General features: G+C 38.3%; 1 protein-coding gene across 1 annotated transcript in view; it reads left to right on the forward strand.

The window, feature by feature from the left end:
- Positions 1-12,988, forward strand: part of PAXBP1 (PAX3 and PAX7 binding protein 1) — a 36,892-nt gene that overhangs the window by 5,207 nt on the left and 18,697 nt on the right. The window contains exons 3-8 of the mRNA XM_049857973.1: positions 2,883-3,059; positions 4,728-4,949; positions 5,653-5,756; positions 6,762-6,979; positions 7,496-7,685; positions 12,196-12,319. Of these exons, the coding sequence (XP_049713930.1) occupies positions 2,883-3,059; positions 4,728-4,949; positions 5,653-5,756; positions 6,762-6,979; positions 7,496-7,685; positions 12,196-12,319 (1,035 nt within the window). The remainder of the gene's footprint in view (positions 1-2,882; positions 3,060-4,727; positions 4,950-5,652; positions 5,757-6,761; positions 6,980-7,495; positions 7,686-12,195; positions 12,320-12,988) is intronic.

A 12,988-nucleotide genomic window follows, 5' to 3' on the forward strand; every position in this document is an offset into this window, starting at 1 on the left:
TGTTAGGTGCCGTTGAGTCAGTTCCAACTTAGAGCGATGAAACACTGCCTGGTCCTATGCCATCCTCACAATCGTTGCTGTGTTTGAGCCCATTGTTGCAGCCACTGTGTTAATCCATCTTGTTGAGGGTCTTCCTCTTTTTTGCTGACCCTGTACCAAGCATGATGCCCTTCTCCAGGGACTGGTCCCTCCTGATAACATGTGCAAAGTACATGAGACAAAATCTCTCCATTCTCACTTCTGTGGATCATTGTGGCTGTACTTCTTCCAAGACAGATTTGTTCATTCTTCTGGCAGCCCGTGGTCTATTCAGTATTCACCAGCACCATAATTCACAGGTGTCAATTCTTCTTCAGTCTTCCTCATTCATTGTCCAGCTTTTGCGTGCATATAAGGCGATTGTGAAAATACCATTGCTTGAGTTAGGGACAGCTTAGTCCTCAAAGTGACTTCTTTACTTTTTGATGCTTGAAAGAGGTCTTTTGTAGCAGATTTGCCTAATGTAATACATCATTTGATTTCTTGAAAGCTACTTCCATAGACGTTGAAAATTACAGAGGAAAAATGACAGAGGGCCAAAGACTTATACCCTGTAATAAGTCCACATAGAGAAGAGGATTTACCAAAGGAGATGAAAGAATCAGAAAGCCCAAAGGAGAAAAGGGAAGAAAGTTTCAAGAAGATGATGGTCAGTTAGTTGTATGAAATAGAACAAAAAAGTTCAGGAAAATGAGGAGGAGCTGTTGGTACAGCTTCCAGATTTTTCTCTGGAGGAGGGCATCTGGCAGAAGGGAGTGATTTGGTAGCCAAGCTCCGTGCCCATAGGGCTTCGCTGCTCAGAGAAAGAAGTGCCTTTTGCTACCTTGCCCAATGATGCTGTATGAATTAGCTGTGGCTACAGCCATCAGGTTAAGTTGGTGAGCTTAGATTGGGAGGAATCTGAGTCCCTTTGTCAGGATTAAGGCACACAAGTTGATGAGGAAGTAGAAGACACCAAGTCCTCACTGCTTCTGTGGGAAGTTTGGCCAAAAAAAGAAAAATTAGAGAACAGTAGCTAGAGGGACAAATGAGATCAATAGAAGTTTTTTTGGTAAAGAGAAACCCTGTGTGTCTTTGTAGACGGAAGGGGAGAAAGCAGTGGAGGGGGAGAGCCAAAGTCTAAGGCGAAGGGCATAGTTAATTGTGAGAGCAAGATTCCAGAGGTAGTAGTAAATGAACTTACGGGTATCAGTGGAACCCTTAGAGATGTGTGTAAGGACAATGTGTGACCGCTAACCAAAAATTGACCTGTCCACTTGTGCGGTCACAAGCAATACTTGTGAACTTAATGAAACATAGACTCTTAAAATTTGCAGAAACCATCTCAGCATGTCTGATCTAATAGATATTTTGCAATTGTGTTTTCAGCCTACTAAAAGCTTTTTTTTTTTAAGCTGTGGATTTAGTGTGGGTTTGGAGAGGAAGAATATAGGTAGTTTTTACTCCATCTAACCATACACCTATCCATGAAGCGAGTTTTCAGTTTCATAACCCCAGAAGACACTTAAGGAGGAAGTCTATGGCTAAAGAGATAGGATGTTAAATGAGGGAAAAAAATTGAACAGCCTAAAACAGAATGACCTAAATCTTCTCAGTAATGTCCTAAAAAGTGGGGCATGGTGATAATATCTCTGGAAATTTTATTTCAGGAGGAGACTGTGGTTTGAGAAGAATGGAGGACATTAGAAGCAATTTTGAGAAGGGGAACATGCTAAGGAAACACCAGAGGAATATCTTTTATATTTAGAGTAAACATTCGCTTTACTCTTTTATTATATTCATTGTGTCTGTTACATGCATCAGAGTACGTCTAGGTGAAAAACACTTTGGTATTCTGGAAACAGTGCCTGGGAGGGAGGGTATAGTAGGACTATAGAATCATCCAAGCCCATTCCTGTTGAATCTGTTCATTCTATACGACAGAGTAGCAACCCTATAGGACAGAGTAGAACTGCCCCATAAGGTTTCCAAGGCTGTAATCTTTACAGAAGCAGACTGCCACATCTTTCTTCCACAGAACTGCTGGTGGGCTCTAACCGACGACCTTTAGATAAACAGCTGAGTGCTCAACCACCGTGCCACCCGGGCCCCTATTATAAGTAATGTAAAACAAGGAAAGTTTATCATAAAGGTAACTGCTGTAACCCTGTGGCAAGGAAGCAGCCTTGAAATAGGCCTGAGGATGAGAGAGCCCTCTTCTGTCCACAGGGCAGAAGGTGGCCACTCCACAGCTCCGCCCTGGGTTTACACGTGGTTGTTCTTATGCCATCTAGTTTCTGACTTCTCTTTCTATCCCAATTCCAGATGCCCAGAAAGAGACTCAGGTGGTTATATATTCAGTCATGGCAGTGGGGTCCAGCTGCAAAATGTAAACAGGCCTGTCCGGGCCTCACCCCTTTGGATGTTGAGTGAAGAGTAGTTATGAGCTGAGACAATACCCCAGAAACTGTCCCATTACAGGAAGATTTATCTGGTTTATAAACATATGGTGCTTTGTTCCTGACAGAAAGCTGCCTTGAACAGGCTTAGAGCTTAATGGAATACTGACATAAAATGAAATAGTGCCTAAAAGAGATACGAACAGGTACCTTTGGGAGTTTAGATGAAGAAACAGTTAATTTGATAGAATTCCGCTGCCAGTGGAATTCTCAAATATATTCCTTATTTTTCCCTTCTGGTTATGTTTATTGTGACAATATTTTCTTGCATCAACATTTGAGTTTTTAATAAAGTAATTCGAGCTTTAGTGGAGTGAGTCCATAATTGAATAACAGTGACACTTTAATTTATGGATTTTATTCTAAATATATTTTAATTAGGTTTTTTTCCCCCCATAAATTCAGATGAACAACCTTTGGACAAAACAGGACATGTTAAAGATCCAAATCAGGAGGATGGCGTTATCATTAGTGAACACGGTGAAGATGAAATGGACATGGAAAGTGAGAAGGAGGAAGAAAAGCCAAAGGCCGGTGGAGCCTTTTCGAATGCTTTGTCTTCTTTGAATGTTCTCCGTCCAGGTGGGAACTCAGAACTGAAACAAGCCCTCAAGAATGGGCCATCCTTAAAGATGGGTATTAAGGGAGAGAGCTAAGTGGCATGTCTTAGTACAACAGCCCTGTGTGGAACTAGGGTGTTGGCCATTTGCAGATACAGACAATGGAATAACTAGAAGCTTTCCAGCTTTATTTACAGATGGGTAATTTTGTTACCAATGCAAATGAGATTTCAAGTCAATGGATAAATGATGTACCAAAGTGTTCTTTTACATTTCAGATAAGACTCACCTTCTTTTCTGCAAAATTTTCTTTCAGAACTGCTACGAGAAGTAAAACTAACTTCTATGTCCGCACTTTTCTTCCTTTTTCCTTTTCTAGAGGAAGTGATTTGTAGATCTATACGCTGACTAATCAGCTTTTGAATAAATAAGTATTTAATAGCCAAATTTAAATTACGAGGAGGTGCCATTTAATTTTCATTACATTTATTAAGTTTAAAAATACCTACTGTATCACTACAAATATATGTACTTAGTGACAGTAATTGGCAGTCCTTAAGGAAAGCTACTTGCTAATATGAATGAATAGATTTCAAAATATTCTTACTCTTTGACTCTGTAATTTTATTTTTAGAAATTTACCGCAATGATATAATGGTTTCATTGCAACATTTTTTGCAGTGGACAAAATTTAGAAAAAGTATCTAGCAGGAGGGGGATGGTTTAGTAAATTAAGATACATTCGCTTGATGCGTTGTTACATGGGTGTTTAAATAACAGTTACTAGGCAAGCAAGATGGCCTTCGTTTTTACAGTAGGGAAAAACAGTCAGTTCTTTTGATTGTTTAGTAAAATATGCTTCATCTCTTCAGTCATTTTGTGTTCATGTAAAACAGTAGCATGGAAAAAAGCTTATTATGGCTTAATATAAAGAAAAAATAGATACAGAATTATGTATTCAATATGCTTACAGGTAAACCAAAAACAATATTTGTGAGAGAAGTAAACTACGAGCCTAATCGTGTTTCCTCAGGGTCAGGAGATCACAGTGACTTGTTTTTATCTGTTTTCCAATTTTATATACAACTAAACTGGAAAACAGATAAAAGCAAAAGGTAGGAATGGTTTCATTACTTTCGTTTATTTCTTTAATAGTGAAAAAAATATAAAATGCAACTGCTCTGGGGGGCCTTTCGCCTTTTCCCTCCTTCCACTCTCTCCCATACATGTTATTATGTATTTCCATGACTTTTAGTTTCCATTTAAATTGAATTAGAGAGATAAACCAGCTGTTTCTATATCTAACTTTTGTTCTCTTGCTTGTAACTCCTAAATTTAAACACCATTAAATGCTAGAGTTTTAAAACAACTTTATTAAGTCATAAAATTCACCCATTTCAAGGGTGCAATTGAGTTGATTTTCAGTAACTTCACCAGGTAGTACAACCATCATTATAAACCAGTGTTAGGTGTTCTCACTCCCCTAGTAATAAACATACCAGATTTAATTCAGGCAGTAGAATCCATCATCTGGGCTGCACGTATGGTTTGAGGAGGGGTGCCAGCAGCTAACAGTAGCACATCACTGTTACAGGGTATCTTGGTGAGATTGTTTTACCCATTGTATTTTCAGAAAATTTATACCTTTAATATCGCCATACTTTATAATTCTCTTACCGTTTGTTTCCAGGAGAAATTCCAGATGCAGCTTTTATACATGCTGCCAGGAAAAAGCGTCAGATGGCCCGGGAATTGGGAGACTTCACTCCTCATGATAGCGAGCCTGGTAAAGGACGCCTCGTCAGGGAGGATGAGAACGATGCTAGCGACGATGAAGATGATGATGAGAAGCGCCGTATCGTTTTTTCGGTGAAAGAAAAGTCACAAAGACAAAAAATTGCTGAGGAGATAGGTAACATAATTTAATAGGCTAGCAAGCCCACTCTGTTGCCATTAAATGTGGTTTGATGCTATAGTCAAATAAAAAATAACTACACTGTTTTGTTTTGTTTTTTAACTGTTTTCAAAACCCAAAACCAAATCTTTTGCCACTGAGTTGACTCCGACTCATAGCGACCCTATAGGACAGGTTAGAACTGCCTCATAGAGTTTCCAAGGAGTGCCTGGTGGATTTCAACTGCCAACCCTTTAGTTAGCAGCTGTAGCACTTGGAGGACAGTTATTGCTTGGGTACAAGTGTCTTATTGGACTTCTTTGAAAACTGTAACATATTTGTGATAGTGTACTTTTTTTTTGAGCACTTCCTGTGACCGGATACTGTGCTAAAGCACTTTAGATGCATAAATTTATATAATCCTCACAACGTTTTTAGGAAATATTAGGTTTTGTTGTTCCTTTTGTCTCAGTCGAAGCTTACAGACAGTTATTAGGGAAGCTATTTAAGGTGGTAACCACTACATTATACCACCTTTAGCTGTCAGGGATGCTCTGTTTAAGACAAGTGAGGTCAAGAGCATCAAATGACAGAGGAGGGCACAGTAGGAATTGTATTTTAGGAAGATTGAATTAGTACCAATAGTTTTATTAAATTATGGTGGAGTATCAGGCTAACATCCCTTCCCTTTTCTCGTGTACTTTGCTGCTTATGTTTGCAGGTATTGAGGGGAGTGATGATGAAGCCTTAGTAACTGGGGACCAAGATGAAGAGCTCAGCCGATGGGAACAGGAGCAGATAAGAAAAGGAATTAATATCCCTCAGGTAAGAATGAAGAAGTAAATTCAACAATCAGAAAGCCTTTTTTGTCTATTTTGTTAAAGTAGAAAACATGACATATGGAATCTTTGTCATTCATTCAATTAACATAGTCAAGAAAACATGAGGTAATGGTGCCAATAGACTTAGAAGAAGTGTATTATATTTTGCTTTTTACAGTCAGAGTGATGGAAGAATTTACAGTTCCTTAGATCACTGTTTCTCAAAGTGTGGCCCCCTGGCCAGCAGACTCAGCATTGCATGGGAGCTTATTAGAAATGCAGAGTCTCAGGCCCAGCCCAGACCTATTGAATCAGAAAATCTGGGGAGTGGGGCCCGGAAATCTGTGTAATAAGCCCTCCAATGATTGCTAGGGACACTGAAGTTTGAGAAACACTGCTTTAGATAATTTTTTTTTTTCCTGTGTAGTTTTTTTTTTTTCTTATTTGAATAATAGCTTATTTAAAAGTTATTTTGTAGATGATTTCTCAGTAATGCAAAAGCTTGTTGAGATAGGTGAAAAATGTCTTCCCAGGTAGTTATAAGTTTGTTTTATAGATGTAAATAGTGCAGTGGGAAAGGTTGCCTGTATGTAAACTATTTTTGTAATAGTAGTGCTTTGAGGCAGACTTATGCATGCGTTTGGTTGAAGAAAAAATCCTGGACTAGGTGTCAGGAGTCTTAGATTGTAATCTCTGTCCCTTTATTCTTCGATCACACCCAGGTCATTTATCCTCTCCCATTGATAAAAATGGTGGCCTGGGTTATTTTTAATGTTCCTTCCAACTCTAAACTCCTGTTACTGTGTTTTTCTGAAAATTACTAGGACAGTCACCCAGCCCTACTTCTGTTTGATTTTGAAGAACTTTGCAGTTATTTATTTTAATTATACACTATTTAGAAAATGAGTATGATTTTTGTCTTTTTTTTTTTTTTTTTTTAACTGTAGGCATGCTGTTCTTTTCAAAGTTTTTGCTCATAGTTTTCATATATGTCCCATTTCTTTTCTAGGTTCAAGCAAGCCAGCCGACTGAAGTGAATATGTACTACCAGAGCTCTTACCAGACAATGCCTTATGGTTCATCCTATGGCATTCCTTATAGCTATGCGGCCTATGGATCATCAGATGCCAAATCTCAAAAATCAGATAATACAGTCCCTTTCAAAACTCCCAGTAATGAGATGACTCCCGTTACTATTGATTTGGTAAAGAAACAGCTTAAAGACAGGTAGGGCAGATCAACTTCTTAAAGACCTGTCCACTAGCTTTCTGTCCCCTCAGGCAACTTGTAGTCTGGGGTAGCAGATGCAGGATATCAGCAAAGAAGACTCACTGGTCCACATCTTCAAAAGCTCAACAGAAGATGCCTTCATACTTTGTCCTGCCACCTTCTTGGATTACTTCTGTGGAAGCTGCGAAAAGTTATTAAAAAAAAAAAAAAAAAAAAGCCACTCCATGTTGAAGACAGTTCTGAGTTTGCACCTCTTGGACTCTGAAAAAGTGTAGTCAAGATATGGGGGGAAAAGCAGAGCAGTGAGATTTTGGTTAGCCCACCAAATAACTTTTTATGAAGTCTGTAAACTGCCATTTTTGAACAAAAAGCAGTACAGATGGAAAGCTGCCATCCCAAGTATTTTTGTATTTTAATAATGGAACTGAATGCATTATTATAATATTGCAAGAGTCCTGACAGCATAGACCTGGGGATGTAAATGTGTTATATTTATCCTTTTGTGTTCTCAAGGTTGGATTCCATGAAAGAATTGCACAAAACAAACCGACAGCAGCACGAGAAACATCTGCAAAGCCGAGTGGACTCTACCAGGGCTATTGAGAGATTAGAAGGGTCTTCTGGGGGTATTGGTGAACGGTATAAATTTTTGCAAGAAATGCGAGGGTATGTCCAAGACTTGCTTGAGTGTTTCAGTGAAAAGGTAAGAATGCAAAAATATTAATCTCTTTGAATAAACCAAATTAGGGAGGTGTAGATGACCTTGCGTAGAACATTTCTTTATTTCTCAGAAAATACCTCCTGAATGCAACTGTAGAAGCAATGCAAAGTCATGCTTCCTTTTCTTCACTTCTTTGGTGGCGTTAATACCTCAAAGCACATTTTAATAAGACTTTGGCAAGTCTTGCCTTAATGCGATGGTCGATTATCGGCCTGCCTTAAATTGCTGGAAAATAAGGCTCATCTGGTGGAATTTTCTTTTTTATGGTTCAGGTCTACGCTTGAACTTTCTATAAGTAATTGCAAATATGCATAAAGTAGCAAATTTCCTTAGTTCTTATTTTTTACTCCATATAGAGTTGGTCACCATTGCTGCTAATTGTTTTCACCTAAATAAGCGTGTGCTTCATCCATTTCAGAAACCATTCATTGGACTTCATTTCTTTTAAGGTCTCATTTTTTCCAGATCGTTTTTATAGTATGATAGTCAGTTGACACAATTTTTTGCATTCTTTTGTGCCATCGTTTACATTTTTAAAACTAGCCACACACAGAATCCCCCTTCTTCTCAACCAATCTGTTATGGTTTGATGGATTAGTTATAAACATTATAGACTTTTCAGCCTTATCTTTAAAAAAATTAAAATTATGGTCATTGAGCATCTTGTCCCTAAACTTTTAAGTGATAAAAGATTGGAAGGCATATTTCCCTTTATCGTTAGCTATGTGCTTTGTCATAGAATCTGTAGCATTTAGTATGGTTAAATGAATATGTTAACTTTTTAATTGTCTCTGTTGACTACTTCAGTACCCTAAAATCCAAGAATGGCAAAAGAACACTGGCAGACTGTGTTCCTAATTAGTCTTGGTGGTTGCAGTCAGTCTGAGGTCAGATCCAGGCTGAGACAGCATTTGTCATGTTTTGTCTGGAGGATTTATGTTCTTGTCCTTATCACCTGGTTTTTGGAGAAGCAACTACAGTCTGAGCTTTGAACCCTTGTGGCAGATTACTGGCTTAGGGTGACGAGTACAGGGGTGGGGAGGAACCATAGGCTTGGCTGTATTCCTCTCTCTAGGCAGCGGGGGGGTGGAGTGCCAGAGTCAAGATGGGAAGTGGGACGTAAGTGTGGGAGTAGTTAGTGGTTGCGTCCTTCCTACTGGTAAAGCCGTTCTGAGCCGGGCATGATGGGGGCTTATCTGAAAGCCTTCTGTGACTAGAGACAGGAACTTTGTCTTAGACCATCCTGAAAGTGAGGATTGTCGCTGTCGAGTTTTGTCTTGAAGTTTTTTGGTGTTTGCGTTGAAACTTAATCGAGTAAACTTACACACCAGTCATTGCAAACAGATGAAACTTTTAAAAAAGTGACAGTAATGATCAACTAGAGTGTGTTAAAAAAAACCTTTTTGCGATTGAGTTGATTCCGACTTACAGTGACCCTGTAGCGTACCATCCTTGAATTAAAGAGGATAGCAGGACATCCTGGCTCATGTGGTTTTAAATTGCATACTATTTTTAGAAGAATCATTAATCACTGTTTGTCTTTCTGTCTGAATCTACATGTTCTACATAATATGTATTCACATAGTAAAGTGTATTAACACTTACACCATTTTAAACTTAGTCAAAGTCTAGATCACTTATCATTGGGAATAGAACAAAAAAAACGGTACACCCACTCCTCACTTATCGACATGGTTAGCTTCCAAAGGCCAGGTCATGATGTAAAAATCGGCATTGTGTGAAAATGGAGGGTAACTACATTATTACATAACTGCCAGTTACATTATTACATGAGTGCCAAACCTCTGAGAATCAGGACCCAGCCAAGTTGACAGGTAACCATCACAGCCAGTGTTGTTGCCCTCACCTCACACCTTGGTGTTCACTTCGTACCTCGGTGTCCATTACTGCCAGACATATGTCATTAATGTGCAAAATAGTCAGATAATAGGTTTTTTACTATTGTTGTAAATGGAAAATGTCAGATAATGAGATAGCTGCTAAGTGAGGAGTAGGCGTAGTGTCCTGGAGAAGGATATTTTGCTTGGTAAGGTAGAGGGTCAGCAAAAAAAGAGGAAGACCCCCAATGAGATGGATTGACACCGTGGCTGCAACGGTCAGCCCAAACAGCAATGATTGTGAGGATGGTGCAGGACTGGACAGTGTTTTCATTCTGTTGTACACGGGTCACTGTGAGTCGGAACCGACTCAGCGTCACCCAACGACAATAACAACAACAGGTGTAATGTAAACTGGTACAATCATTCACATGAAGTTTGTTTTCAGATGTTTGGACTTTTTTTTTTTTTTTAATCTTTCAGTTTTTTGAAGTTCATTTTATTGGCGAGTTCTTGCAGAAAAGGTTAAAAGGGGGAGGTTCTTTGTCTTTCCTTGATTATCCTGTTCCTGGAGACGTCTACGCAGATGGTGCTGACACGGTTACAGAGTCACTAGATAAATGTTTTCAAAGCAGATCTTAAACTTCATAGATGAGAGAGACTTTCTAATGTTAGGAGATAGATCTCTCTTTTAAAGATCAGTGTTTTCTTTCATTTTGACATTTTCATACATACTCAGTTTCATTAAGAGCACTGTCATGCCAATAATGTCATATAAATTGTTATATTGGAAATATTTAGGAACATTTGGATGGATTTGAGTAATTCAGTTTACTTGTTATTCTATAAAAGTATTGTTTTCAGGGCAAGACCACAAGAACATAATCACATTATTTTATAAAAGTAATTGGTTTTTGAACTTAAATTATTTGCAGATTATCTTAACTTTCCATTTTTTTGTTTCCCTCTTATCATTTTCCTTCTTTTGTTCCTTGCCCTAAATTTGGTCCAGAACTAAAACTGTTTAGTAATGGTTTTGAGTTCGGAGAGGGTAAAGAAGTTATCTTGGTGCAAGCTCCTGAGATAAATCAATATTGTTAAGAATTGAATGAGAGCTGAAAATGTGTCCTTAGGGCTTTTATTCTCAGATTTTCTTTGGGCTTTGTCAAAAGGCATTCCAGTTACCTAAACAAAAAGTGCTTTATCAGGATTTTAACTGCAAATTTGATAACTAAATCTTGTATGATGCAGCGTCAGGCATGCAGCCTCACAGTAGAGGAGTGTTAACAGACTCCAGGGCCAAGATCTTAAGGACCATTGCTTGTCTTTAGTCCTTCTAAATGAGGTGGGGACGGGTGAGCCGTAGTAATATGGAGTAGTGAAAACATTGCTAACAAGTTCACTTGTAGGGAATTTTAATGCGAGAGTCTCCAGGCTCTGCTGCCTCAGCAAATGCAGATGTGGGGACATTGTTGCCCATGGCATGGCTTGTTAGAGAGTGAAACGACTGGACCTTTCTGTGGACATTTGCTCTTTCTGCACTGGAGTCATGCCAGCATATAAAGTTGCTGTTATTACAGACATCTTTCTATTCCCTCTGCCTTTCTTATTTTCCATTTACAGTCCGTTCAGTTCAGGAAGCTGCTGTAACACTCGGTGCCAATCTTCCCAAACTCTAAATAATGCGTTTTCCATCTGTACTAACCATCAGGAAACTAGAATTTCTGGTTTCCTCAGGTGTGTGTAGTGCCCCTTAGTGTTTTGTGAAAGTTTCATAGCGTTTGGTTATGAACTAAGATATGTATAAAGAGAAAGAGTTTTTTTTTTTAAGTTTTTGTATTCTGTATGAATTAAATTGAATGCTTTAGCTATGGATATCAACCTGGAAAAATTTATTGAGTTTTTAAACTGACATTTTTGTATGAAGAATTTTATTATTTTGTTACAAAATGTGGATAAATTTAAACATCTGATAGGAAGAAAGGAACTTTCTAAAGCTAGAAATTTGGTTTGCCCTATTAATCAGTCATTCAGCTTACATTTAAAACGTGTGACCAAGTTGCAAGATAGTGTAACAGATTACTGCAAGGTGCTTGGTGCATATGAGTGGCAGGGCAGTGTGGATGTCTCAGGTTGGGTGGTTAGTAGATTTCTTGATCATAACCTCGTGGAGCCATTGCATGGTGGGGAGGTACTGCACAGTGATAATGGTTTACTATTAACCAGTGGGGAGGTACTGCACAGTGATAATGGTTTACTATTAACCACAAAAACCAAGAGGCGGATCATACTCCTGGAAAATTAAAACTGGACATTAAAAGACTTCCAAGTACTTAAATATTCTAAAGAAAAAGGACTAAAATTCTTGACGTTTATTTGCTCTCTTTACTAACATTGAAGTGTTAAGTTTCCTAACAAAGCTTTTGCTCCAGTGACTCAGCACTGTCCATTATGGCTCTGTACGTGGATTAAAAGAAGAAGTGGTGTTGCCTAAATGTTATAAAAACAGATTACTGTTTGTGTCCTTTTGGGGATTCGTAATTATTCTGTCCATAGAGAGGGTATTTTTTCAGAAATCCGGAAATAGGATGGAACCCTGAAATAAGTAAGCCGCTGAGGAGTTTGGTGTTACGGAGTATGTTGTATTTTCACAGGTACCACTGATTAATGAACTTGAATCAGCAATACATCAGCTGTACAAACAGCGAGCTTCCCGCCTTGTCCAAAGACGGCAAGATGATATTAAAGATGAATCTTCGGAGTTTTCAAGCCATTCAAGTCAGTCCATCTTGAAGGTTTTTATTATTCATTAAACAACCTTGTTTCCTTAGTGCAGCCTAATTGAAAATTAGATATCCCAGCTTTTTTTTTTTTTTTTGTTAAGAAACCCGTTTCCTTGCTCTTAGTCAGGTAGATCTAAACACCTTCACGGCATTTAAGAAGCTATAGCTTCACAAAAGAGCTCTAAAACCGGCACTGATAGTCTGTCAGTCTTATTCTTTGGGCATATTTTTTCATTCTCCTATAGAGTATGGAAACTAGAATATGATCCGTATTTTATCTTAGAACTACTATCTGTTTTTCCCTGATTGATTTTTTTCCTTCATTTTCATCCTGTTCATAGCACTAACACAAATGCTGTCGATGACAGGGAAAGATTTTGAGTTTCGAGGCTGGGAAAGTGTGTGCGTGTGTGTGTGTGAGTGATGTAACAAATGACACAACTCCAAGATTGAGTTTTCAGATTCATTTCTAGGATAAAGCAGTGTGTTGTATATTTTCATTTTAAATGTTCCTTTCTCCAGTTTGCCCTATATACCGGGCTTTTTAAAAAGTCAGTTAATGCCTATAATTCTTGAAATTTTAATGTAAAAGTTTAGAAATTGAATTTATATTCCTTTTATTACAGATGTCTGTTAAGAGAAACCAAAGTTAATTAGAAACCTC

The sequence above is a fragment of the Elephas maximus genome, chromosome 18 (assembly GCF_024166365.1).
Source record: "Elephas maximus indicus isolate mEleMax1 chromosome 18, mEleMax1 primary haplotype, whole genome shotgun sequence".
In the NCBI taxonomy this organism is placed as follows: domain Eukaryota; kingdom Metazoa; phylum Chordata; class Mammalia; order Proboscidea; family Elephantidae; genus Elephas; species Elephas maximus.